Raw genomic sequence first — 27,323 nt, forward strand, 5'->3', positions numbered from 1 at the left:
AAATGGTCATAAGTCAAGGATTACCTATAACTGTTTCAACCTTAATCGGGTAAACTTAAATATAACAAATGAATACTAATTCCAACATCTCATCCCTTATCTATAAACAAAGCCTTTAAAATGTCATCATCTGATCCTGATCGGTAGAACTCCATAAAAAATTACCAGAAATAGCAAACTATCTATTTTAATCTTGATCAAATAAAGTGACTTAATATACTGTCCCCTATCTCCCAACAATCTTGGCCTTTTGTCTCTTCAAATAATTTCCTAAGTTATCCAAGTTGCTCTTCTGATTTAATGCTTGTATGTCATTTAAATCAATTTTAGTCTCATCCAGTAAGATTTGTTCCTCTTCCGTAACATCCTCTAGTCTATGAATAATTGTAGATATCCTTAAAATTGACTGATTTCCTTCTGATACCCTCTAATATCCAAACTTCAAATTCCCTTATTGTATTTTTTCCCCCAACTGTGAAAACATGTATAGTTTTCCATGAAAATGATATTATACTTAATTTCAAAATCTTATTTCAAGCCCATTTGCACATTTAATCACTTTGAATGTTTTTAAAATCAACACATTAAACACCCTTTTGTTACATACCCCCCCCATTTTTATAAATCCTTAAACTCATACTAGGTGGCTCAACCACAGTGTCATCTGACTCTTCCAGAATATCAGTTTGCAATATCTTTAGCAGAAGACTCCTTGGTTAATTTTCTGATGTTGGATTTCGAAAGAAATCTATTAGAAGTTTCAAAAGACTTGGTAAGAAGGGTCAAAGGGGAAAAAAAAATTAAAGTTCTGAAACATTATTGAAAAGATGAAAGACTAAAATTGTTAAAAGAGGAAAGGATATAAAATTGGCTTTTTTGATCAGTGTTAAACTACATGTTTTTTTCGATAACCCCTTTTGGGATTTTTGATGATCAGGACTAAATGGCAAGATTTTAAAAGATAGGTATGAGGAGACTGTTTGCGGTTTTTTGTAGTATTTTAAGATAAGATAATAATTTGTTAAAGTTTTTTTATACCTGTTATGACAAAGGCGGAATTTGTTTTCATATATATATATATATACATAGATATATATATGTAGTCTTTGGTTATTCGGGTTTTCTCCCGCGTAAAATTGGAAGTGTCTTGGCGACGTTTCGACGAAGTCTCATTCGTCATCTTCAGGCTGGTGTTTTTAGCTTCGTGCTTCTAGGAGCAATGTGTGATCGCAGCTATTTCTTCCTTTTAACTGCCAGTGGGGGTGTGAACTGATTGGGTGGGAGCTTGGCTGTGTTCTGATTGGGTGGAGGTGTGTTCTGATTGGTTGGGGGTTTGGCTGTGCACTGATTGGTTGGGGGTTTGGCTGTGCTCTGATTGGATGGGGGTGTGTTCTGTTTAGGTGGGGGCTTGGTTGTGCTCAGGTTAGTCTGCGTTGCAGGCGGATTTGAGCTGGTGAGCTGTGTTGCTTTTGTTTGGCTTTGCATTCGTGGTTGTGCCACATGGTCATAGTGGGCGTCAGACGAAGTCGAAACGTTGCCAAGACACTTCCAATTTTACGCGGGAGAAAACCCGAATAACCAAAGAGCTACTTACAAACACCCGCAAAAACCTCAGAAAATATAGGGCTGTAGAACATCTTAGCTTACATAGGTAAAACCTGTCTAGAAAGAATATGCACATAAAAGCCTACGAAAAAGAAAAAGACACATTGTACCTTTACAGGGAGGATACCTGAGAAGAGGGTGTGGCTCACTGATGACGCCTTACAAGGCAGAAATAGCTATTTGAGTCTCCCAAAGAGCAGCACAGAGTTGCTGTTTGTCAGCAGAAAAAAAGCCCAGAAACTTGTGAATGAGATTTCACAGAACCAGGGCTATAGAACATCTTAGCTTACGTAGGTAAAACCTGGCTAGAAAGAATATGCATATATATATATGCAAAAAATTAAAATCTCGGGTGTTTTCCCGCGTCATGTTAAATAAGTTAGTTAAAATGTTTAAAATTCTGGTTAAAATCCTAGCTTAAAATCTTCCAAAAATCCTTAGAGACCACTCTGCAAGGTCCTTTAAAACCTTAGCTAAAATCCTACCAGTACCTTAAAAGTTTTTCTTTCTAGCAACGTTTCGACATGCTCACAATCCTGTCATCTTCAAAGGATTTTAGCTAAGGTTTTAAAGGACCTTGCAGAGTGCTATGTAAGGATTTTTGGAAGATTTTAAACTAGGATTTTAACCAGAATTTTAAACATTTTAACTAACTTATTTAACATGACACGGGAAAACACCAGAGATTTTAATTTTTTGCATATACACACCCGCGAAAATTTAAGAAGACATATATATATTGTTTGATATATTATTTTTTTCGTTTTCTATTTTTTTTTCTCCACTACCTTGTTTTTAGTTGAATATTTTTTGTAGTTTGTATTAATTTTTATTAAGACCCATGACCCATTATGTTATCATTTCAGAAATATTTGTTTACTTAACACTTGTGCATCTGTGTACAGCCTTCCATAGCCTCATTCTCCTTGCACTCTTGCACATCATAATGTATCCTCCCAACTTGCAACACCTATGGATCCTCCCTAATTTGCGTAGTGTCTCTTGCTCAACCACTGATATGCATGATGCTTCTTGTATAACCTCCCGACCCATGTGGCACCTCTTGTGACTTCATGTAGGCACGCAACATAGGTTGGGAAGGTTGTGTGGGGTGAACGCAGGTTTGGCACCTCTCTCCCATGCAGGTGGGAATGCAATATGGACCAGGAAGAGCATGAAGAGATGCTGCATGGGCCAGAGAGGCTGAGCATGGGGAACAAGTGAAGTGTGGAGTGGAGCAGGGAGGGGATGCAGGAGTGCACCACGGGTTGAGAGGGTTGCAAGAGTTTGGGTTGCTTGGGTTGCAAGAGTGTCCAGCATAGCATGAAAGGCTGGGGACATTGCACAGATGGAGGAGACTTAACTGAGCAACCTGTGACCTTCCCTTCTGGCTTCTCCATTGCTGACACTCTGCTCCCTGCTAGTTTCCCACAAGCAAAGTCTTTGCTTGTGGGAAGCTGCTAGAAACATTATCAGCCACAAATGAATTTATACTTCTGTCAGCTTTGCCACCAACTTTTAGACTTAAGACTTAGAATAACTTTATTGTTGCTTTAAATTTACACTAATCAGCAGACATTAAAATGAAATTTTATTGCATAGAACTCACAAAACTGTACCACCTCCAATATACACTACACAAACATGATAACATAAATACAAAATTAATTAATTACAAGACTTTTGGGAACCTGTCAAGGATTATTGGAAACGGCAACAAAACTGTAACCTTAAAATGCACCATTTTGCCCAATTAAACTTAGAATAGAGTACAGTAGAGTAGAGTACAGTAGAATAGAATAGAATTTTTTATTGGCCAAGTGTGATTGGACACACAAGGAATTTGTCTTGGTGCATATGCTCTCAGTGTAGATAAAAGATACGTTCATCAAGAATCATAAGGTACAACACTTAATGATAGTCATAGGGTACAAATAAGCAATCAGGAAACAATATCAATATAAATCGTAAGGATTACAGTCATACAGTCATAAGTGGAAGGAGATGGGTGATGGGAACGATGAGAAGATTAATAGTAGTGCAGACTTAGTAAATAGTTTGACACTGTTGAGGGAATTGTTTAGCAGAGTGATGGCATTCGGGAAAAAACTGTTCTTATGTCTAGTTGTTCTGGTGTGCAGTGCTCTATAAATGTAATCGAATTATCTTTTAAAAAAAGAAGCCCGGCAACTTGGCACTTGGGAGTTCTCCACAAAACTCTCTACGCGAGCTGCACTGGCTCCCGGTGGTCTTCCGGGTGCGATTCAAGGTGTTAGTTATCACCTTTAAAGCGCTCCATGGCTTAGGACCTGGGTACCTACGAGACCGTCTTTTGCCACCAATAGCCTCCCACCGACCAGTTCGTTCTCACAGGGAGGGATTACTCAGGGTACCGTCAGTCAAATTATGTCGACTGGCGACTCCCAGGGGGAGGGCCTTCTCTGTGGGGGCTCCAACCCTTTGGAATGAACTGCCCCCGGAGATACGGAATATCCCTGATCTCCGTGCTTTCCGCCGTGCCCTCAAGACCCTGATGTTCCAACAGGCAGGGCTAAACATACAAACATGTGAATGATTTTTTAAATGTTATCTAATTCTGGGTTTTATTTAATTGACCAAACTAAGTAATAATTTTAATTAGCAATTTTATGATGTTTGTGTGTCTATATTTTTCTTGACTGTACACCGCCTTGAGTCCTACGGGAGAAAGGCGGTATAGAAATATAATAAATAAATAAATAAATAAATAAATAAATAAATAAATAAATAAATAAATAAAAACTGCACACTAAACCTAGAAATAAGGAGTAACTTTTTGACAGTAAGAACAATCAACCAATGGAACAGCTTGCCTTCAGAAGTTGTGGAAGCTTCAAAGTGACTGGACTGCCATCTGTCAGAAATAGTATACGGTCTCCTGCTTTGGAGGGGTGGACTAGATGACCTAAAAGATCCCTTCCAACTGTTAAATCTGTTAAAGATTTCATGCAGACTGCGAAAGGCCTCAAGAAAGACTTGAACTGCCTCCCAGCCCATGCAAACCACCCCGAAATTAAAAAAAAAAAGGAGCCCAGTGCACAGCTCACGAAAAGTAACCCAGCTGACTACAGTCCCCGTTATCTCGTTCGTTTGACAAACTAAATGAAATAAAATAAAGTTTCACGGCACAGGGAACAATCCATTCAACAATCCTTCTGTGCTCGCAAACCAAAAAAAAACCTGATTCCTGAGAAAGAACCCAGTTTTTAACTTTCCTTTTTTTTTTTTTTTTTTTTTTTTTACAAAAAACGGAAGTCAGGAGCGTGGAAAACCCCCATCAAAAACAATACATCGAAAACAAAGCTCAACGGAAAAACATTAACGCGGCGGAACGCACCGCCGAGGCCGGGGCGAAGCCTCGACGGTTTTTATTGGCCAAGGGCTATTAAATACATAGACAAGATCGGCGGCAGCGGTAAAATAACGGCGAGGCAGGCGCAGAAGAACGCGCCGTTCCCTTCTCTCTCCCTCTATTGGTCAAACCCGCTCTGCAACTGGAGGCAAGCGAGCTCCACCCCCAATAAGTGGATCTACGGGACCCTGGCCCAATCAACGAACTCGACAGTCGGCGCGCCTAAGAGTAGCGTAGACGGCCACCTATGGCCCTGCTGTAATGCTTATACGAGGGCGGCCCTCCCGCCGAGGCTTGCTTTTTTTTTCTCCCAGCACCGCTGTAGGATAGATAAAGCGGCAGTTGCAGCGGCGCCGGTAGAGGCGATAAGTAAAACCTTTGGGTAAGCGGCTTCCTTGGCGGCGGGGTTTGGGCGGGTGGGGACAGTTGAGGATACAGAAGGGGAGGGGGGGGTCGATGGTGAGGGGAGGCAGCGGCTGGCGAGACTTAGCGGAATCTGGCGCTGCTGCTCTCTGTCATACTGGGAAGTGGGGGGGGCCGGCGGAAAGGGGAGGCTGTGGAGCCCCACTCGTGAGCCGACGGTTGAAGGGAGAACGCAGCGCTTCCGGCCTAAACGCCGGTGCTCCAGACTCACGAGTGGGGCGTGGGGTGGGGGCTTGTCTCGGGAAGGGGAACGTTGACTGCGAGCGGGTTTCTCGAGGGCTGGTGGCCCGCCCTCCTTCCCTCTTTAAGGGAAGAGAGCGCGTCGGAGTTAGAGGATGGGGAGGCGGCGGACGCCTCTCGGGCAGAGGGACTCGGAAAAGGTTGCGGTGGGGCGGGTGGGCCGGAACGACGAGTAAATATCCCGAGGGTTGTGTATTTTTTTTTCTTCCCGTGTTCCCCGTATGCTTTCTCCATTATTTCCTGCAAGCGGGAGCCCCTTTGCGTCTTGAGAAGTGGAGGTTTCACCGGCGCCCTTTAAATTTATTGTATTTTTAGCTCCTTGTGGAGCAGGCGGGGGTTAATTTTTTTACTTTGTTCTGTATATATCTATATTCCCATGGAGATAGCTCTTTAGGTAATAAGGTTAGGCTATAAATTATTTAAAAATAAAATGGCTCCGAAGTATTTGTGTGTGTGTGTGTGTGTGTGTGTGTGAGAGAGAGAGAGAGAGAGAGAGAGACACCCCCCCCCCATCAGACCGTTATATTCTTCCTCATAGCAAGGATCAGAATGAGGACAGAAGTGAAAAAAAATGTGGTTTTGATTGGGCAAGTTGCCTTGAAAAAAAAGTGTACAAGAAGGAAGAGACTGGGTGTAGGATATTGCTACTAGGAGAATTGTATAACTTTGAGGCCTTCTTGTCAACATCTTTTTTTTTTCCTGCCAGCATTAATTAATATAGATTTTCCCGGTCTACTCCTTTCAGAAGCTTTTGTTTCACATTTGCAGATAATGTTATTTTCTTATAATGAACATTGTTTCATCATCCTCATCTCTCTTGTTTCCAGCGGGTGGAGCCAGTCCAGTACACAGTGCTCTCAGGTGTACAAAGCAACTCTAAACTTGTCCTAGGCTGCTTACTGCCTTGCCATAGCATTTCAGTGATGATTAACAATTGTGAAAATAAAGTTGTGGGATGCCAGAAAGGGGATGTATCTCTTAAGACAGAAATAAAGATGCTACTAACTTCGAGTGCTAAGATCTTTTGGAAAGGAAATACTTTGAATAATAAGAGTGTGTGCTTCTACTAAAAATCTCCTTTGGGATGGGTTTTTTTTTTTTGTAATTAGCCCAAATTTTTGTAATTATTTAATAAGCTATGAGTCATCAGTTTGTTAAAATAAGCGTATGGTGTTCATACCAAAAAGAAAGCGTTAAAGGTTGTCTATGCTTTGGTTAGCAAGAAGATTTTGCAGATACAATAAATGTATGTTATGCAAGAAAGAAATACCGTGTTGGAATGAATATGAAAAAAGCAGAAGACATTGTAAAAAAAATCAGATAAAAGAAAATAGTTTCAGACTAATTTAGTCAATTATGTTTTTTATTTATGAAGGAGAGAAAAGGTTTCCTCTTACTCTGTAGTAATATAGAAAACTTAAAGTTAAAATAAAATGAAATACTACTCAGTTACTAAAGTAGTTGAGCATTGGTAAAAAGAGGCTCTGGAAAGAGTGTAAAGTGAAAGCTTATTATTTGTAGGTCCAGGTCCAAACTTGGCTTGCATTCATTAGCTTTTTTCCTTTTTCTGTGCCTTTGTGGTATGTGTCTGTTTTCTAATTTTAATTGTAATTTATACTATATTTTAGTAATTGAACAAGTGGATATTTCTGCATTTCTGATTTTTTTAAAGAGATAATACAAAATAGCTACATTAATGTTTTCTCATCCAAATAAATGCATTGGGAAAGTAATTGTAATTATTTCCTCATTATTCGTTGGGACACTCAGAACTCTTAATCTTGCTTGATAGATTTTATATGTCAAAGGAAAGGCATTACACTTCACATTTTTTCCATTAATATATTTTAGCAATCTTCTCAAATGCACACATTAATACAGCATGTACTTGTGTACTTGTTCTCAGTGTTGCAAGTTTACTAATTATTGTAAATAGATTTTTGTAATCAACAGTGAACAAATAGGTACACTATTACACCTTACTGTTTTCGAAAAACAAAACCCAGTTACTGCTGGATATGAATCCATGAATTAATTATTGAGTGTTAAGATTCACTTCTAAGACAAGTGATTTAATTCTCCTCTGGTTTTCATCACAGCATATAATTCTAAATGTTCTAATATTGATTTATTTCCTGTAGTAGTTTTGCAGGTGTGTATACCACAAACCAACCTGTTTATTTTATTTATTTTATTTTATTTTGAATTTGTATACCGCCCTTCTCCCTGAGGACTCAGGGCGGTGAACAGCCAAATAAAAACATCAAATACAAATATTAAAATACAGTTAAAAAATATATATAGATTTGGCCCCATTAATTAAAACGATAAACAAAACAATTAAAAACACTTAAAAAGAATTAGGCCAGCCCGGCTTGTTGGAAAAAGAAGGTTTTAAGGGCTCGGCGGAAGGCACTGAGGTCATGGATTCTCCTTATCTCTGGGGGCAACTGATTCCAGAGGGTAGGTGCCCCCACAGAGAAGGCCCTCCCCCTGGGGGTCACCAGCCTGCATTGTTTGGCTGATGGCACCCCGAGGAGGCCCTCTCTGTGGGAGCGCACGGGTCGATGGGAGGTCGTCGGTGGCAGTAGGCGGTCTCGAAGATAGCTAGGCCCTATGCCATGGAGCGCTTTAAAGGTGATAACCAACACCTTGAAGCGCACCCGGAAGACCACCGGGAGCCAGTGCAGTTCACGCAGGAGTGGTGTTACATGGGAGCGCCACGCTGCTCCCGTCACTACCCGCGCTGCTGCGTTCTGGACCAGTTGGAGCCTCCGGGTGCTCTTCAAGGGGAGCCCCATGTAGAGAGCGTTGCAGTAATCAAGGCGAGAGGTTACGAGGGCATGAGTGACTGTGCACAGGGAATCCCGATCAAGAAAGGGCCGCAACTGGCGGATCAGGCGAACCTGATAAAAGGTCCCTCTGGTTACAGCCGTCAGATGTTCCTCCAAGGACAGCTGCGTATCCAGGAGGACTCCCAGATTGCGAGCCCTCTCTGTGGGGGCCAAAGACTCGCCCCCAATAGTCAGTGATGGAGTCAACTGACTATATCGGGATGCCGGGAACCACAGCCACTCAGTCTTGGAAGGGTTGAGCTTGAGCCTGTTCCTCCCCATCCAGATCCGTACAGCCTCCAGGCACTGGGACATCACTTCAAGGGCATCGTTGGGGTGGCCTGGGGTGGAGATGTACAGCTGAGTGTCATCAGCGTACTGATGGTATCTCACCCCAAAGCCACGGATGATCTCGCCCAGCGGCTTCACATAAATGTTGAACAGGAGGGGCGAGAGGACTGACCCCTGAGGCACTCCACATATAAGAGGCCTCGAGGTCGACTTCTGCCCCCCTGCCAACACAAACTGCGACCGGTCGGAGAGAAAGGAGGAGAACCACCGTAACACGGTGCCCCCCATCCCCAACTCTTCCAACCGGTGCAGCATGATACCATGGTCGATGGTATCAAAAGCCGCTGAGAGGTCTAACAGGACCAGAACAGAGGAGCAACCCCTGTCCCGAGCCCTCCAGAGATCATCAACCAACACGACCAATGCCGTTTCCGTGCTGTGTCCAGGCCTGAAACCAGACTGGAACGGATCCAGATAGGATGTTTCCTCCAGGAATTGCGGAAACTGTCGCGCGACCACACACTCAACAACCTTTGCCAGAAAGCGAAGGTTGGAGACAGGACGGTAGTTGGCCAATATTGCCGGATCCAGGGACGGCTTCTTGAGGAGAGGCCTCACCACCGCCTCTTTCAAGGTCGCGGGGAAGTGACCCTCACTCAACGAAGCGTTGATAACACCCTGGAGCCAGCCTCGTGTAACCTCCCGGGAGGCCAGTACCAACCAGGAGGGACACGGGTCCAGTAAACATGTGGCCGTTTATGTATTTTGGGTTGTGGCTTTCCAAAATATTTGGCAAATTCCCAACTAATGTTGGCCTAAGCCAAAATTATATGGCATATAGTTCAAGGATCTGGAATCTGCCTCAAAGTGTTGTAATAGTATGACTGCTAATGGCTCCTATATTAGAACCTAATTGTGAGAAATTTAAAAACAAACCTAATGGCATACTTTTGCCCACTTTTGACAGTTTATATACAAATGAATGTATTGATTTATCAAAGAAGCAGTAGATCAAATAGTTTTGATAGTTCTCAGATCTGTTTGATGAATATCAAGATAACTTTTGCAGTTATAGACTGCTTAATCAGGAAAAAGACTGCCACTAATGGTGGTACAGGTAGTCCTTGTTTAGGACCACAATTGAGACTAGCAACTTGGTTGTTAAGCAGAGTGTTGCTAAGTGAAAATTATGTGACTGCAACTGTATCTATGATTTCACTTCAGTTTTCTTCTGCTTCTTACTACTGAACTTGGTTTTTTTCTCTTTTCTTTTACTACAAAGGTTGTTAATGTGATGACTGTTTAGTAAGTTGTTTTTTTTAAGCACCATTCTAATTTTGAACAGTCACTAAGCGAGGACTATCTGTATACTCTCTTATATAAAGAGTATGGATTACTTCTAGTAAAAGGTGCTAAAGATTTGCTGCCTTATGAGAAATTTGACTGTATATAAATATATAAATGTTTTGATTCCCTTGAGATAATTTGTGTTGCATTTCTAATTGTCCAAATTAGTGGGAATCATTTCCAAGATATCTGGAATATAATTATCCTTGGTTTAGGTGATCCTTTAACTAAATTTAGTTAGTCAATTCTGTGACAAATGGAAAGATGTAAAATAAGAATTATTGGTAGTGCTAGCAGATTCTTGCACTATCTCAGATTTTTCTATCTGAAAAGACCAGAAATAATGTGTACTAGAATAATCTAGACCAGTGGTCCCCAACCTTTTTATCGCCGCGGACCAATCAGCCTTTGATAATTTTACCGTGGCCCGCTGAGCGCGCGCAGGGGTGGGGGCTTTGGGCCACACGTGCGTACCTGCGCGGGGCTCTCTTCCCTGGAGCCTTTGCGCACGGCCCAGGAGCTTTTGCGCACGGCCCAGGAGCCTTTGCGCTGCAGCGTTCATGTCCCCCGGCCGCTGTGCGGCCCGGTGCCAGGTACTCCACGGCCCGGCACCGGTCCGTGGACCGGGGGTTGGGGACCACTGATCTAGACCTATCTTGGTATATTGAGCCAGAAGGTGTAACATGTATATATGAGTAGAACTGCGGAGTATTTTAATCTGAGGCAAGGAACTTTCCTGAGCATACATGGTAGCTACCATACCATGGCTTTCTTTAAATATATTACTAAGAGGTACAGACAATGGATTTAAAGCATGTTTGCCTGCTTCAAATCCATTTTCTGCACAGCTTTGTATATGAAAATTCCTGAGAGTGCATTTAATATTTGTCATATTTAGGAACCACCCATCTCTCTCTCACAGATAGACTGGGCAGTATACAGTAAAATATTAAAAACTTTTTAAAAGTATATAAAATTGAAAATTTAAAAACAGTGAAGAGATGTTAAGAATTAAGAGGCAGGGGAAGGACTTTGCAGGTTGGGTTGCAGCCAAACTCCATGGCTGTATGTTCATCTGCATGCCCCAAGCAAGGCACACAGCAATTTTATTACAACTTTATAGAACAAAGCAAATCAGCCCAGAACAATTCTTGATGCATTATAACAGTTGTTGCCAGGCTACTAGAGTAGCTAGTTTATTTGCATTGGCCATTTCCAAAGAAACTGTATTTGTACTTGGGTTACATAAATGTGCCAAGGGGTATTCCCCCCCTCCCCCGAAGATGCTTAGAAGCATGGTATACTTTGATTAAAGTATTAACTTTGCATAAAATCTATACTAAAGAGATCTTGTTTGCTAAGCAAGCTTGGAAATGCCTTAGAGCCGTGATGGCGAACCTATGGCATGCGTGCCAGAGGTGGCACACAAAGCCCTCTCTGTGGGCACACGTGCTGTCACCAGCTGCTCTTCCGGGTTCCATCGCGCGCATGGGTGCCGGACAGCTGATCTTTGTGTGAAGATCAGCTGTCCGGGGAGCATGCGCATGACAGAACCCGGAAGAGAACAGCTGGTCATGAATGGCAATCAGATTTGTCAGCCCTCATTAGAGGGTTTTTTTCCCCAGTAACTGGTCTCCCTTGTTTGGATCAATAGTAATTAAACCAAAGAGCAATTCTTTTTAGGATAGTACTAATTCTAGTACATTTTAACCTACTTCCAACAGCCATTCTTGAAGGAGAATTCAGAAAAATCCCTTAAGGCAAAAGGGACATTGGAAGAATTGATGCATTTGCCCATTTTATAAAAATGCATGGCTACATTTTTTATATCTTTCCTAATTACATTTTCAGATCACTTGGGTTTATTGTATAGGCAGTTTTTTGTAAAAAAACAACAACACCCCACTAAACATATTGATTATTTGATTATTTATTCTTTATTTATGACTTGAATGTTTTGATTGTTATCTTTAAAAATCTAATTATGGTCACCAGACTTAATAAAGGACAGACTGACTGACCATTTCCTTTATCAAGCTCATGGTGAAGAGCCACTCTTTCTGTTGGTAAGAATATAGCAGTGCACATATAGAAAGTATTAGCAACACCTATGTACACAGTCAAGATGGAAAGGCCTTTAGAGAGAGGCCATACAAAAAACAACATAGGAAGAGAAACACCTACATACTATAAATAAGTTGCTGAGCACCACAGTAATAATTTGAAATATCAGCACTTGTCTTCCAGAGAATGGCCCTTATATCCAGAGTTTGTTGTGAGATTTCAGCAAGGAAGAAGATCCTCAATCTGGCTACTCATGACAGGACAGGAAACAAATGTGGTATTTTGTCTTCCAATTACAATACAACCATGCCTAGGAAACTCAAGAGGGATTCTTTTGTTAAAAGTATTTTTCAGTGTATGTTGAAATATTCACGTGTACAAAATAATTCAGTCTGTGTATAATGGTTAAAATGAAGCACATAATGTTTTTCATGGCAGTTTAGGATACAGCAGTACTTTTAAATTTGATTGAATATCCTGTTTATAACTGGAAATATTTCTTCATGTTGGATGAGTTGTTCTTATTACAAAGCCTTTACACCAATTCATTTTCTTTTTAAATGATTTTTGTAAATGATTTTAGTTTTTCTGAGATAGTTGAAATCATTAATATTTCCAAATGGTTTATTTGTAGCAAATAATACTCAGGTTGTGTAATATTTGCACAGCCTTTGGTTGGTATTCCATCCTGAATTGAACACTGGGAAATGGTCAAACTTGTTCTACGCTTCTGGAAAATCAATTAGTAAGGTACAGTTATAAATGAGCAGCCTGCTTGAAAGTTATGGCAAGAAAAACTTGTTTAGTATACTGTATGTAAATTGAAATTCTTATTTGTTGTGTTATTTAAACAATTTATAAAGCTTCCATCTTCCAAAACTGATCCTGGATTTTGTATAAGGATTAAAAGCAAGATAATGGATGTCTAAATTATAAGATATTTGCAAGTTTTAAATCTTGGGGTTTTTTAGTCTGGCCATATCAATAGTAATATAGGTAATATTGCCCTTCAGATTTTTTGATTTGTAGCAAAGGCAAGGGCAGCCAATAACTTGTTCTTCAATAAAGATTTATATTGTACATAAAAAGAGAAGCCAATGCTCTTGCTTCCATTATCTTGTTTGTGATTAAAGGACCTAGATTCTGGTGAGGATAATAAGTCCAGTGGGTTCTTGAAAAGCAGAAGTATAGTGTTTTTGTTTTCAGTGTGTAAGTCTAGAAACATATTGTATTCCTGAGTTATCAGTTCTGAGCTGCAGGTGGAGACATAATGTTTGCTCTGTTTGCAAGGGTAACTTGATAATGTTGCCTGCAGCAGTAAAATGTGTAATCCCTCTATTGCAGCTCTTATTCCTTGGAGGCAAGGACTTGATTTTAGCTAATTAGAACTTTGCTGTATTAAAATTATTGAATTGTATTGCTGACTTGCATTGTCTGGGTGGTAGAATATTTGGAACAATTTGCTTGAAAATCTCCAACTATTTTTTTCCTCTATTTGATGTATCGATAATACCATCTATTGCAAGCACACAATGTCACCATTAACAGCAAAATATATTGTATTCTCACAATATGTTGCACTTTGAAAAGCCCCAAGTTCTTTAATATGATTGGGGAAAAAAAGCTTAGATAGAAATCCAAATTTCCTCTATAGTGATTATCTCTTCTTCAGGTTTTCTACCCCTTTTCCTTTTTATAAAACTTGGGTTCTGAAAAGAAAACTGAATAGTAAAGCTGATATTTTAACAAATCAGAGATGAAATGGTACATGAGTTCTAACAGAACAGCTATTGTGCATATGACAATGGTGTTTAGATAGCTTTAGACAATAGCACCTTTTATTGAGATAACATATTGGCTGTAGTACTAGAACTGTTGCTCTGTGTTTCACAGATTTTTTTTTTTTTTTTAAATCACTTTGTGGTCAAATATTTCTCTCAAATGGCAAGGCATCTCTCCCCGAACTGCTCACTTACAATAATTGGTATATTTTTATCAGAAATAATCTTCCATCAAGGGCATGTGAATATGTGTTTCATCTAAAAAATAGTTTTGAATCAATCCTTTCTATAGTTAGATTTTAGAGAAGCAGCCTATTTAAAGGCAAAAAAGTAAAATGAGAACAGTTGTATCAAGAATAAAATTGATTTTATTAGAAGGAGGGAAAGGGATATTATCTAAATGTTATGCATATTTATTGTCTCTGCAGATAGGACAGGATGTAGTGAAGGATTGTATGATAGCATGGGGGCGAAATTTTGGATATCCCCTTGACTTCCAGCAATGGGAACAGATTTGGTTGAAAAATATGAAATTAACCATGGCCTCCTCATATAAAGAAAACATATATAAAATGATCTACCGGTGGCATCTACCCCCGGCGAGATTAGCTAAAATGTTTCCCGGGACATCTGCCTGCTGTTGGAAGTGTGGTTACAGCAATGGAACCTATTTTCACCAATGGTGGACCTGCCCGCAGGCGGTTAAATATTGGAAAAAAATACGGCAATGGATTTTGGAAATTACACAGATTAATTTGGAATTAAGACCTGAGATTTTCCTATTGGGGGCAAAACCTTTGAATGTTAAGTCAGATATATGGTTCTTGTTGATTCACATTATCACTGCAGCAAGATTAGCGTATGTGCAGGAGTGGAAAAATCAATACTTACCGATAGATTTGAAAATAATATATAAAATTAATGAGTGTGCGGAATCAGATAGACTAACTAGATTGATCAATGGTAAAAAAGATTCAGAATTTTATAACAGTTGGAAAGTATGGTACGATTGGGTCCAGAAAAGGTGGGATAGAATAGACATATGATGATGTATATATATATGATGGCAAATATGTATGTATAAAGGAATGATTTTATACTTATGGACAATGTAATCATATTATACCATGGTGGCAGGATTGTATATTTTATTTGTGTATTAGTGTATAGAATATATTAATAAAAATTATATATATATAAGAATAAAATTGAGTTTATCTTTGGCTCATTAAAACATTTTTGGTTCACTTCAACTATTCAGGATTATAGTACACAGCGTTATTGTAGTTTGCAACTTTCAAACTACTATTGGTGACTTGTTTATTTACAATATTTTTATCTTGCTTGTCTGTAAATCTCTCAAGTTATTCAATAAATTCTGTAGACAAACATGGTTTTTGTTCATGTCCACAAATAAATCAGATTCTGATTAACTTTTGCATAAATAGTTTAGAAAATTGTTAAAGAAAAGAATTGGGACAGTTTGTTTATTTATTTATTTATTTATTTATTTATTTATTTATTCAATTTATATGCCGTCCTTCTCCGGAGACTCAGGGTGGCTTACAATGCATTTTTTTTTAAAAAAACTATTATAAAAACATTGATACATTGGTAACAGTTGATACAATTTTAACCATAATCAATTGTACATGATAAGCTATTGTTAAATATACAGAACTGGCTGTATTATGTAGATCTTCAACATTTTTATGCTGGTCTCACATTTGGAATTTGGAGACTCACAAAATGCCTGTGGTAGAGTGGCCAGCCAGAAAACACTCATTTATTGAAGAGCAAATTTATAAGATTGTTTCTCACTGTAGAATAGAACTCTTCTAGAACCATATAACTAGCTCACCTCTAGAATAAAATATCCCTTTTGTTTTATACCCGTCACCCCCCCCTGCCCCCCCAAAAAATCTCAGACTGGTTAATACCTTGGGTAAGATCGTCTTACCCTCTTCACACATAAATTTATGCTTGCAGTCCTTTACAATACTATTTTGCTAGCAGTTGCTTGTATTATATGTGTTGCCTATCTCTGATCAAAAGCAATAATTAGATTACAGAATTATGGTAACAGCATATTAGATCCATTGGTGGGTTTTAGGTTGACATTCTTTTCTTCAGATCAGATGAAATAGACCAATATAATTATACAGCATGAAATCTACTCTGATTATATTACCCTTTCAAAGAAGAAGTTTTTAAGCTTTTTGACATCTGACTTCATTAAATACCCTGAAATCATGTACAATATTCATTCTGATAATGATATTACGTCCATCTATACCAGGCATATCAAACATGTGGCCTGCGGGCCGAATATGGCCTGTGCAGGCCACACCCACCTCGGTCCTGCAAGGGCAAAACCAATACCAATACATCATGATATGGGTTTGACACCCTTGAGCTATATAGGTAATCCTTGATTTATGACAGGTTGCTTAATGGACCATTTAAAGTTCTGACAGACCTACGTGGGAGTACTTACAACCCAGATTTAAAATTGCAATGGTTGTCTCTCCCAATCATGTAACCACACTCGGCACTCAACACCGGCCACATTACAGTTGCGGTCATATGACTGTGTTTTATGATGGTTTTGTTGAAACCCTGTTTTTACTTTCAGTTTTCAGTAAAACACTTCATAGCAAACCATGGGTTTACTTAACGACCATGGCATTCACTTAACTGCCAGAAAAAAATCATAAAATCAAGTCAGACATGTGACTGACCCATTTTATGCCTGTTACCAGTTACGATCATGATAAATAGACTTCCATTACGGTCGTAACTCAAGGACTGTAGAGCTTTTCCAGTGAAGTAGTATATGGGTTATTTAATAAGCTGCTAGGAGATCAGATATATGTAATATTGGCTTGTACTAGTACTGTATAACTTTAGTATCTGCATTGATAATTTTGTTTCAGTAGCAGATAATACAGAGCTACAAGGAGTGGCCAATACTTGGTAGGAGAGGGGAAAATTCAGAAAGATAGGTTAAAAACAGCAGGCAGAAACAAATAGAATGAAATTTATCATTTCATGAGAAGTATAAAGTTATGGATTTAGGTAAGAAAGGCATGTACAAATCTGGCTCAGGAGTACATCTGAAATGGATTTGGATGCATTAGTAGATCTTAATGCAGTAATGTCAAACATAGGAAATCAAGGTGGTTCAAATGAACACAGATTTATTGCATGCTGACACTCAACAGGAATTTGAACTACTAATGGTCAGATAGGTAGATAAGAATCAATGGAAATCAGGGTGGGCTGGATTTATATCTCTTATGGGTGCAAAGGTACTTGAGATTGATAACATGCTTGACACCTCTCTCGGTCTCAGCCATGTCATCTCCTTCATCCAGTGCATAATGTGGTGTGTGCATACTAAACCTCTATATTAAGATTCTTGTTTTCTGATTATATGTGGTTGCATGTTTATGTTTGATAATGGGGATTGATTAATCAGTAAGATGGCATCAAGTTGTTTTCAACTCTTAGCAACTACATAAATCATTATGATTTGATAACCTAGATGGGGCTCCCCTTGAAGAGCACCCGGAGACTCCAGCTGGTCCAGAATGCGGCCGCGCGGGTAGTTACGGGAACTGCATGGCGGTCCCACATAACACCTCTCCTGCCGTGAGCTGCACTGGCTCCCAGTGGTTTTCCGGGTGCGCTTCAAGGTGTTGGTTATCACCTTTAAAGCGCTCCATGGCATAGGACCTGGATATCTTTGAGACCGCCTGCTGCCACCAATGGCCTCCCACCGACCTGTGCGCTCCCACAGAGAGGGCCTCCTCAGGGTGCCATCGGCCAAACAATGTAGACTGGTGGCCCCCAGGAGGAGGGCCTTCCCTGTGGGAGCACCTGCCCTCTGGAATCAACTGCCCCCAGAGATGCGAAGAATTCAAGACCTCGGTGCCCTGAAGACCTTCCTTTTTCAGCAAGCTGGGCTGGCTTAACACTTTTTTTAAAATGTTTTTAATAGCTTTGTTATTGTTCTTTTAATTTGGGGGCCAAACATATATATATATCATTTTAAATTGGTTTTAATGTTTATGTTTTTTACTTTGGCTGTACACCACCCTGAGTCCTTCGGGAGAAGGGCGGTATATAAATTTGAAAAATAAATAAATAATAATAAATAACCTGGTCCTTCAACTCTTGCTATTGTAATTGAGTCTATCCACTTGCTGCTGGTCATCCTTTTCGCTTTGCTAGTATAAGAGAACTAGATCTTCAAATAATGTGTTCAAGGAAGGATAATTTGAGCTTGATCATTTATGCCTCAAGTGAGAACTGTGGGCTGATTTGTTCAGTATTCCATTGGTTTGTTTTCTTGGCTGTGCACAGTATTCTCAGGAGTCTTCTTCAACACCAGAGTTCAAAGCTGTCAGAACTTTGAGATATCGTGCTTTTTTAAAGTCCAACTTGACTGCTTGTTCCTTTAGTATTATTGATGGCTGATCCTAAAAGGTAGAAGCTACCTACCTCTTAATCTTCATTGCCAATTCTAAGGCTGGTTACTATACCGGTTCTTATTTGGTGGTCTCTATTTTTAATTTTAGTCCCATTTTTTCAGTTAGCGGTGTCCTGCAGGCATATGATCACCATTTCACATGTGATCACCACCACAAAGGTGGCATCCTTATCTGCCAATTTTCCACAAGCAAAGACAATGGGGAAGCTGGCAGGTAAGGTTGCAAGTTGTTCCTGTAAATCAGAAATGTCAAACTGGCAGCCCGCAGGCAAGATGGGTTACATGCAGGCCACGCCCACCCCAGCTCCCTGAAGGGTAAAATGTTGAAAAATGTCACGTGACGGCCACAGGTTTGACACCTGTGCTGTAAGTCAACCCTATCACTTTTTCTCCTGGAGAGCCTGGCTAAAAAGTACATGTTTCCATGGATCTCATAGTCCATAATATGCGGCCACCCACAGCATCCTGCCCAGCATGCCCTCCTGCAGCTTCTACCACAGCAAGCACTAGCACATCCTCTCACACCCAGCAGCAACCACCACCTGCTGAAACCTAAAATTCTTGACTTATTCATGAATACATTTAACAATAAAAGTGGCAAAAATGTATAGGCTGGTCTCCTTCATTTTGGTTTCCTAAACTATATAATCCAACTACGTTTTCCTCATTAATATTTCTGATCTTTGTATCCCAGTCTCTAATCACAAACAGTGCATCTTACTTGCATGTCCTATTGATTTCACATTGAACCCAACAACCTCCTCTTCTGCATTGTGGTTAGAGCATAAACTTGAACCACTGATATATTAAAGGGTCTATATGATCCATGGTCTATAATAATAATAATCTTGGGTCGTTGATTGCATTGTAGCCAACTAATGTCCTTGCTATCCTCTTCCTAACCATAAAAGCAACTGTTTCTTCTTTGTTTTTCATATCCTGAGTAATAAGTAATGTGATCTTCTGACAAAGTGTTTGATCTTAGACCATCTCAATTTGTAGTTGTTAGACTTCATCTTTCATTGTGTAGAGCTTTTCCATATTTGTGCCTATATTCCTACTGTAATTCTTTCTTTTCAGCATCAGATTTACTTTTCCTGTATGGCAATATTAACTAGACATTTAGCCACTTCGTAAACACAATTAATACTTCAAAAAGTTTTCAGCTCTTCCTCAGTAGCATGTTGAGTGCCACCCAACCTGAGGCATCATCTGGAGCTATGTTGTCAGTCATTTATATTTCCTGCCTTAGGGTTTTCTTTGTAAAAATACAAGAGTGGCATACACAATAAGGCTTTCTCCCATGTAATATGAATTGATGTTTTTGTCATGTTTTTGTCATTGCACTTAAGTGATCATCTTCCTCCAGCATCTTCGTATATTGCTGCTGCCCATTATAGGTATCTGTTTAGTTTGGCTGGGCATATGGGATGACCTCTATTTCTGGGATGAGCCTGCTAACAATATATATATTTAGCATGGATTCCAGATGTTCTTCAGTCATTTTTTCCTAGAACACTCCCCACCATGATAAAGCAGCACAACAGGAATGAAAAGATTTAAAATACTAATATAATTACATATAAAACAAAAATTATATATAATAATTGAATACAAAGTAAAGTGTTCACTTTTTTAACCCACAAAATTAATTGATATTGCAATGTTTAATTACATTTCATTGATTCTTAATTGCAACAGATCTGAAATAATAATTTGGTCATTTATACAGGTAATCCTCAACTTCCTATTACCCAGTGAAAAGATAGTAGCAGGCTTCTGATTGTTGGCTTAGTTGACATATAATGTCTTTTCTTAGTTTTTACTGCAGATGGATTTCGATTGCAATTAAAAAATACTGCAACAAATTCTAGACTTATTCATAAAAAAAGCAAATTTCTTCTGTGTGAAAGCTATATGCAGATAGTCCTCAATTTATAGCCACAGTTGAAAACAGAAGTTTGATTATACAATGTTGCCATCATAATCACATATGATCAGATTCAATTTTATGAACATTTTTATGATGGTCATTAAGCGAGTCACCATAGTTAAGTGAATAACACTATCATTAAGTGAATCATATGGTTGTAAGTCTGAAATGTATAAAACCATGAGGGGTTTAAGCAAGGTAAGGAAAGAGATCCCTGTGCTACACTTCTCCCAATGTCAGAATTTAGAGTATCATTGTTTTTCACCCAGTTCATAAATTTTCTTAATAGACTGGAGTTTCTACTAAGAGTTGCCTGATATATAAATAGGAAGAAGACTTACTGATTTTAACAAAATCCCATTCCTTTGTGGGAGTGCTAGCTTAATTAAAGTGATAGTGATGAGACACATGAGGACCTATTTTTAGTCTCAATTAACAGGAGCTGCATTTTGCAAGGATTCCAGCAACTTTTCTCCTGCAAATATACAGTGCAAAGCTCTTTGATAATACAAGTAGAATGTTCAAGTAAGCTTAGTAACCAGAAATTACAGATTAAGACTCTCAGATGGAGCTCAGCTAAGATTGACCTTTACCTGATCACAAACATGCATTGTTTAAAATTCATGTTTTTGTTAAGAACTTTTGTTAAGAGCTTAGATCTCACTGAATTCTGAATTGTGTCTGTCACTGTTAATATTTCTTAATGGCTCATTCTCTTGACCAATAAATTTTGTCAGGAAGTTCTTATTGTCATTGGTTGTAAGATTTACTCTCCTTCGCTGTATTCTCCTGCTGCTTTAAAGTTGTATCTATGAGCAAGAATTTATAAAACCCTGGTATCTTGGTAATAGGCTGTAAGAGAGATGCAGCAACGTAAAAATGGAGATATGCTTGTGCTACGCTTCTCCCACTTTCATCTCTGACCAATCGTAAGTGCTAGCTGCAAAACGAAAAGGTACTTCCAAATGTAAAGATGACACCTAGATTCCTATGTTTGCTTTTACAAAAGGGGATGGAGGCCTACAACAAAGGCATGAAGGAGCAGCAAGAAAGGCAAATCACTGAGACTGAAAAAATACCAGGTGAAGGAAAAGGCAAAGGGAATGAAATGGTGAAGACATACAGGCAGTCCTCGACTTAAGAGCAATTCATTGGTCGTTCAAAGTTACAGCTGTTTGGCAGCTGATGGTTGCAGTGTCCTGTGATCCCCTTTTGCAACCTTCTGACAAGCAAAGTCAATGGGGAAGCCAGATTCATTTAACTCTGTTACTATAACTTAACAACTGCAGCAGTTCACTTATCAACTGTAGCAACAAAGATTGTTAAATGGGGCAAAATTCACTATTAAGTTTAGACAAAACTCAAGTGTCTCAATTAGCAACAGAAATGTTGGGCTCAATTGGCATCATACGTTGAGGACTATCTGTACACTGTTAGAAACTAAGGAAATGAAGTGGCAAGGTATTAGGGGAGGAGAAGGAGGAGGGGAGACGACAAATTAGAGCAGGGGTGTCCAACTCAATTTCATTGAGGGCCTCATCAGAGCTGTGGTTGACCTCAGGAGGCTGGGCAGGTGTGACCAACTGGGTGGGCGTGGCCATCTTGACGCCACTCCCAAACTGCTGGCATGTTTCCTCTTTGTATTGGGTAGACCAGGCCAAAGCTACAGTGGCCTGATCTTTCCTCTTCATACTGGGTAGACTGGGCCAAAGCTACACTGGCCTGATCTTTCCTCTTCGCACTGGGTAGACCAGGATGGCCCCATGGGCCAGATCTGACCACATTGTGGGCCGAATCCGGCCCGTGGGACTTGAGTTTGACATCCTGAATTAAAGTGAAAAGAAAGATAAGCCAAGGGAAAGAGCCTATTTAGAATAAGTGGGTCTTGATTGGAGAAAGAACTGCTACTTGCTGAATAAACATAGTTTAATTTCACAGAAAAGTTTAATTGCTATATTGAAAAGAAATAGAAAGCAAATCTATTGCCTTTTATCCATTGCTATATTTACTTGAGTATAAACAGTTCCTTAGTACACAAAGCTTTTACCTATAAGCAGATTGTGGTTGCTTTGAAATTTTTTTTCAAAAGAAGATTGCATTAGTACTTTGTCCAGAGAGTCTCAGTAGTATGTCTCCAGGTACCATGAGGGTTGCATATCTGAAACAGCACACACACATATTTGCCAATGTAGCAAGACAATTTTGAGTGACTGTCATGGGTGGCTATATTGCTGATGAATCAAATGGGATTATATATTTTCTACCAACACCGTAATATTGTGTTTCTTCCTGCTATATGCTAAATCAAGTCCAATTCTAAGCATTAAGCCTCATTCATATAATGCTAGATGATGGGTAAACTAGCCAGTTGTTGCTTTTGATTAGTTATCGTTTTGGGTGATATCTTAGCCAATTTTGCCAGCAATTATATATTAAATATTTTTTAAAAAAAATTGTTGGTTTTTTTTTTAGCTTATGTCCTCTTGTATTTCTTAATTTACTTTCAGTATTTTATGCAATGTTTTTTTCAGATAATAAGTAAGGATTTTAAGGGTTATTTTAATTTACATTTATACTTTTTCAGTTTACGCTTTCCCATTATATATAGATACATAATCTTTTGTAATATTTAAAGAAAACGGAAAGCAGAAAGTCTGATTTCTTTCACTTACATTAGGGAGGTTTGATATACTTTAGTAACGAAATTTGATATCTAATCCTGTGAAAACTGAGTACATAAAATACAATTGATGGACAGCATGGATGCAGGCCATAACTTATTATTAAATTCTCTTTAGATCATAATGGTATCTATCCCAGAATACTATGAAGGCAAGAATGTCCTCCTCACTGGTGTTACCGGATTCATGGGAAAAGTTCTTCTAGAAAAGCTACTACGATCCTGTCCAAAGATAAAGGCAATATATGTTTTGGTGAGATATAAAGCAGGAAAGACATCTCAAGAAAGAGTAGAAGAAATGATCAACTGCAAGGTATGATTTCAGAAGACATGTTTAGTAAAAATGTTTAGGATTTTTGAAGTGTGTTTTGACTAAAAATGAGAGAATACATATGTTGGAGTAATATTTTACTACATGACTATAGTAACATTTTTTTTTATCATTAACATAAACCTACAGAAGGTTGAGTTTATTTAGAGGCGATCTTGCTTTCTTGCCAGAAACTTTTGTCTTTCTTGAGTCTCAAACATTTCTTTTTAACCTACTGGTGTCAGACTATGAACACATTCTGGTGGAGGAGAGGCAATATGCAGGAACAGTAAATAAATGATTCACTGTTCCTGCACAAAAATCTACATGAAGATCTGAAAACAAAAGGACATACCAAAGGTGGAAAGACGGAGGCGAAGAAGAAGAATACATATAGTTGCCCTCAAAAATGTCAGGAAGTTAAACGTTCAGAATGAGTTGACCTTGAATGTGAAAAGAATAAAAGACTTATTTATATGTCTTCAAATAAATGGAGAAACAATATAAGATGTATTTAATAGTTATAACAAAAGAGTAGCATGACAAAGAAAAGATAGAACTACTCTTCTCCTATTTTGACTTACTCAGTGACGAGGATATGTGATATACCAGGCTAGAAGAGAGTAGACAACCATTTGCCTGAAATAGTATAGGACAGAGATGGCTAACATTTTTGCCACCACGTGCCAGGAGCGGGGGAGGGGGGATCGCACATGTGCATGCCCACACCCATAATTCTATGTGCCCTGTCCCTGCACCTGTGCGAGCGACCCCTCCCCCAGGCTTCCCTCGCTCCTGGCAGGCGATGTCACAGTAGGCCCATTTTTTGCTCTCCCCAGCCTCCAGAACCTTTCTAGGAGTCTGGAGAGGGCAAAAATGCCCCCCTTCCCGGAGGCCCTCCAGAGAGGCCTGTTTGCCAACTTCCAGTCCCAGAAGCATTTATTTAGACACCATCCAATTTCAAACAACTATGGGTATAACAGAAAAAATAAAATACAATACAGTTCAAAACAAACCAGCAAAAGACAAATAAGAAAGCAAATAAAAACCAACTACAAAATTCACAGAGACCCAACCATCCTAGGCCGAGGCCTGAAAAAGATTATCAAGGTCCTCCAGAATCAGGGTGGAAATCACCCACATTTCAAAGTAGCTTCATTCCAGAGGGCAAGTGCTGCAGCAGGGAAAGTCTATCTCTTGTATCTCAAAAGATGAGATGGATTCAACCATTGGTTCAAACTCATCCCAGATCACACAGTAAGACTACATCCCTGCAGGAAGATAGGGTCCATTTGACACCAGCTAGCCAGAAGGCAATGGACTGATTGTAATATTCTCTACCATCCGATCATGTTGCAATTGCTCTGAGACAAGAAACAGATCCAGTGTCCAGATGCTGGTATATGTCAGACCACTGATGACTTGGGACAGTTCCATGGTTGCCATGGAGGCCATAAACTCCTGCGCTGCTCCAGATTAAATGTCATCAGGTGGCAAATTGAAATCTCTGAGCACCAACAACCTTTGCAACTCTATTGGCAGCCCAGCAAAAGAATTTAGCAGTGCAGGCAGTGATGCTGCTGAGCAGCTGGGAGGGTGGTGCCCTAGCAACCATCTCAACTCTTCCCTAGAGTTCAGCCTCAAACAGAACACCTCAACATATGGTTAACTGCAGAGTAGAGCCTCTAAGACAGGGCTGTCAAACTCCTGGCCCGCGGGCCAGATGCGTCATGAGCTGGCCACGCCCACACCCACTTTAGTAAAGGGGAAAGTCCCAATATGTCACATGACACTGCCATGACAATGGGAGTTTGACACCCCTGCTCTAAGACCACATAAAGACTCATGAATGACTAAAGCCACATCTCCTCCCCCCTTCCCCTTTGATCTCGGCTGATGCTAAACCTGAATTCAGGCAGTTCCAAGAGGGGGCCAGTTAGCGTTTAGTGAGACACACCAGGCCAGTTCCCTCAAATTATGGTAAAATCATGAATGAGAAAGGCTTTATTACATACTGCCTTAGTCTTCAAAAGCAGCAGCTAAAGCCCAAGACCAAGCATCTGATAGCCGAGGCACTGAAGATACAAGATGAGTTTTTGACACCAGGACCAACCACTTTCAAAAAGCTCCGGTGTATTTGAGTGCAGCCTGCTCCTGAGTTCCTACTATACTTCTATTTGCCCTTAACTCTCCTATCTTTCACTTGTTTCTCCCAGGCTAGATACATAATGTCACACCGACTGATCCCACATGCACTGAACTCATAGTCCCCAATAAGCTAACTGGGCCCACCACCTTTGGCCACACACTCCCAAGCACTCAATAGCAATTGGGGACAGGCTCCTTCAGTGAAAGAGTAATTATCCCATCCCACTAAAATGGGAGAGAGGACACCCCTAGAGATAAAGAAAGGTATGGAAACCACAGCCCCCTGAATTCTAAGAAAAGCCCCAATGGTGCAGATCTCAAACTCATTATGGAGCTAAAAAGGGCCATCAACATCCCCCAAGTTGTAAGTGGGCAGACCAAGACCAATATAGCTTCTCTTATCCTGGTGCTCCTTGCTTTCCCCAACAGCCTGTAGCTCTTTCTTAGGTCCTGGATGACAAGGGGAGGGCCAGAAAGCAGGTGAAATATGCCCATGTCAGCAAAATTGCTGATGGGTGGGTGGCATATAAATGTTACAAATTGTTATTAATTTAATTTGATGCCATAACTGGTTTATGGGTTAAAGCTAAGCAAACACATCCCTGGCCATGGCTTCCACCTACCCATCTAGTAGGTTCTATAAGTCTAGCAGAATCTAAAGCTATAGACTTGCTCTTGCAGGGGCAATAACACCCTCTCAAGAGATACCATTGGAGAAACTTCAATAGGCAAATGGGAATTCCAACTAGCTTTGATCCAACTTCAACTTGATTTATCCCATCCAAAACCTTACAGCTTCGAAACATAATAGCAAGATGTTGATGTTGCATATTGCCATCATTGGTGTTGTGTAGAGTAGCAGTCTATAACAAAGTGACATCAGTATATTAATGATACTATATGTAATTACGATAGGAATGATGAATGTTACACAGTCTATCTTTATGAAATGCACGTGAAATGTACATGTCAAAGCTCTTGTCTGGAATGTGGAACATGTTGCTTAAACCTAAGTAACATGCTCATCATTATTTTTGTCTTCCTTAATGTTTTGTCCTGCTTTTTGATAGCTTTTTGATAGATTGCGAGATGAGCAACCAGAATTTAAAAAGAAAATTGTTCCAATTGCTAGTGATCTTACAGAAGTGGAAATGGCCCTTAGTGAGGAAGACAAGAAGAATATTCTAAATTACATTAATATTATATTTCATTGTGCTGCTACTGTAAGATTCAATGAACTCCTACGGTGAGTATGTTTTAATTAAAACCTAATACTGTTTCTAATATTTTTGGTGTAATCTCTTGATTTCGTAAACTTTGTCAAGCCTTAATGTCTTGGCTTAGAATAAGAACAAATGTATTAATTTGTATTTATTACATAGGCAGTCTTCACTTAGCAATCACAGTTGGAACCAGCAATTCCATCACTAACACATGGAAAGTGAAAAATCACAGGACCATACCTGACTTATGAATGCAGTTCCTCTGGGTCCTGCTGCGTTTGTTAAGCAAATCAACACTTTAAATACAACATCACATGACCATAACTTACAACTTCCTGTTGGTTTTCCCATTGACTTTTTGTTGGCAGCTGTCTATGAAAGTTGCAAATGGTGACCATAGAATGCTGCGACTGTTGTAAATGCATATTGATTGCCAAGCACCTGATTGCAATCATGTGATTAGTGATCTGCAATAGTCAAACTTCCAGGAACAATTATAAGTCTCCTTGTTCAGCACTGTCATAATTTTAAATGGTTGCTAAGTGGGGACTACCTGTA

General features: G+C 39.6%; 1 protein-coding gene across 3 annotated transcripts in view; it reads left to right on the forward strand.

Annotated features, from left to right (window-relative positions):
• The first annotated feature begins 5,310 nt into the window (after window positions 1-5,310).
• The window catches only part of FAR1 (fatty acyl-CoA reductase 1), a 44,510-nt gene continuing 22,497 nt past the window's right edge, over window positions 5,311-27,323 (forward strand). For 2 of the 3 annotated variants that reach the window (XM_070934331.1, XM_070934345.1), the window contains exons 1-3: window positions 5,311-5,378; window positions 23,203-23,397; window positions 26,613-26,788. In XM_070934331.1, the coding sequence (XP_070790432.1) occupies window positions 23,209-23,397; window positions 26,613-26,788 (365 nt within the window). In that variant the 5' untranslated portion in view covers window positions 5,311-5,378; window positions 23,203-23,208. Of the gene's footprint in view, window positions 5,379-21,282; window positions 21,360-23,202; window positions 23,398-26,612; window positions 26,789-27,323 lie in introns of those variants that run through there. The other variant, XM_070934338.1, reaches the window with a different exon arrangement.

Source organism: Pituophis catenifer, unplaced genomic scaffold (assembly GCF_029215685.1).
Source record: "Pituophis catenifer annectens isolate HBS135680 unplaced genomic scaffold, rPitCat1.0.hap2 SCAF_1, whole genome shotgun sequence".
NCBI lineage: Eukaryota > Metazoa > Chordata > Lepidosauria > Squamata > Colubridae > Pituophis > Pituophis catenifer.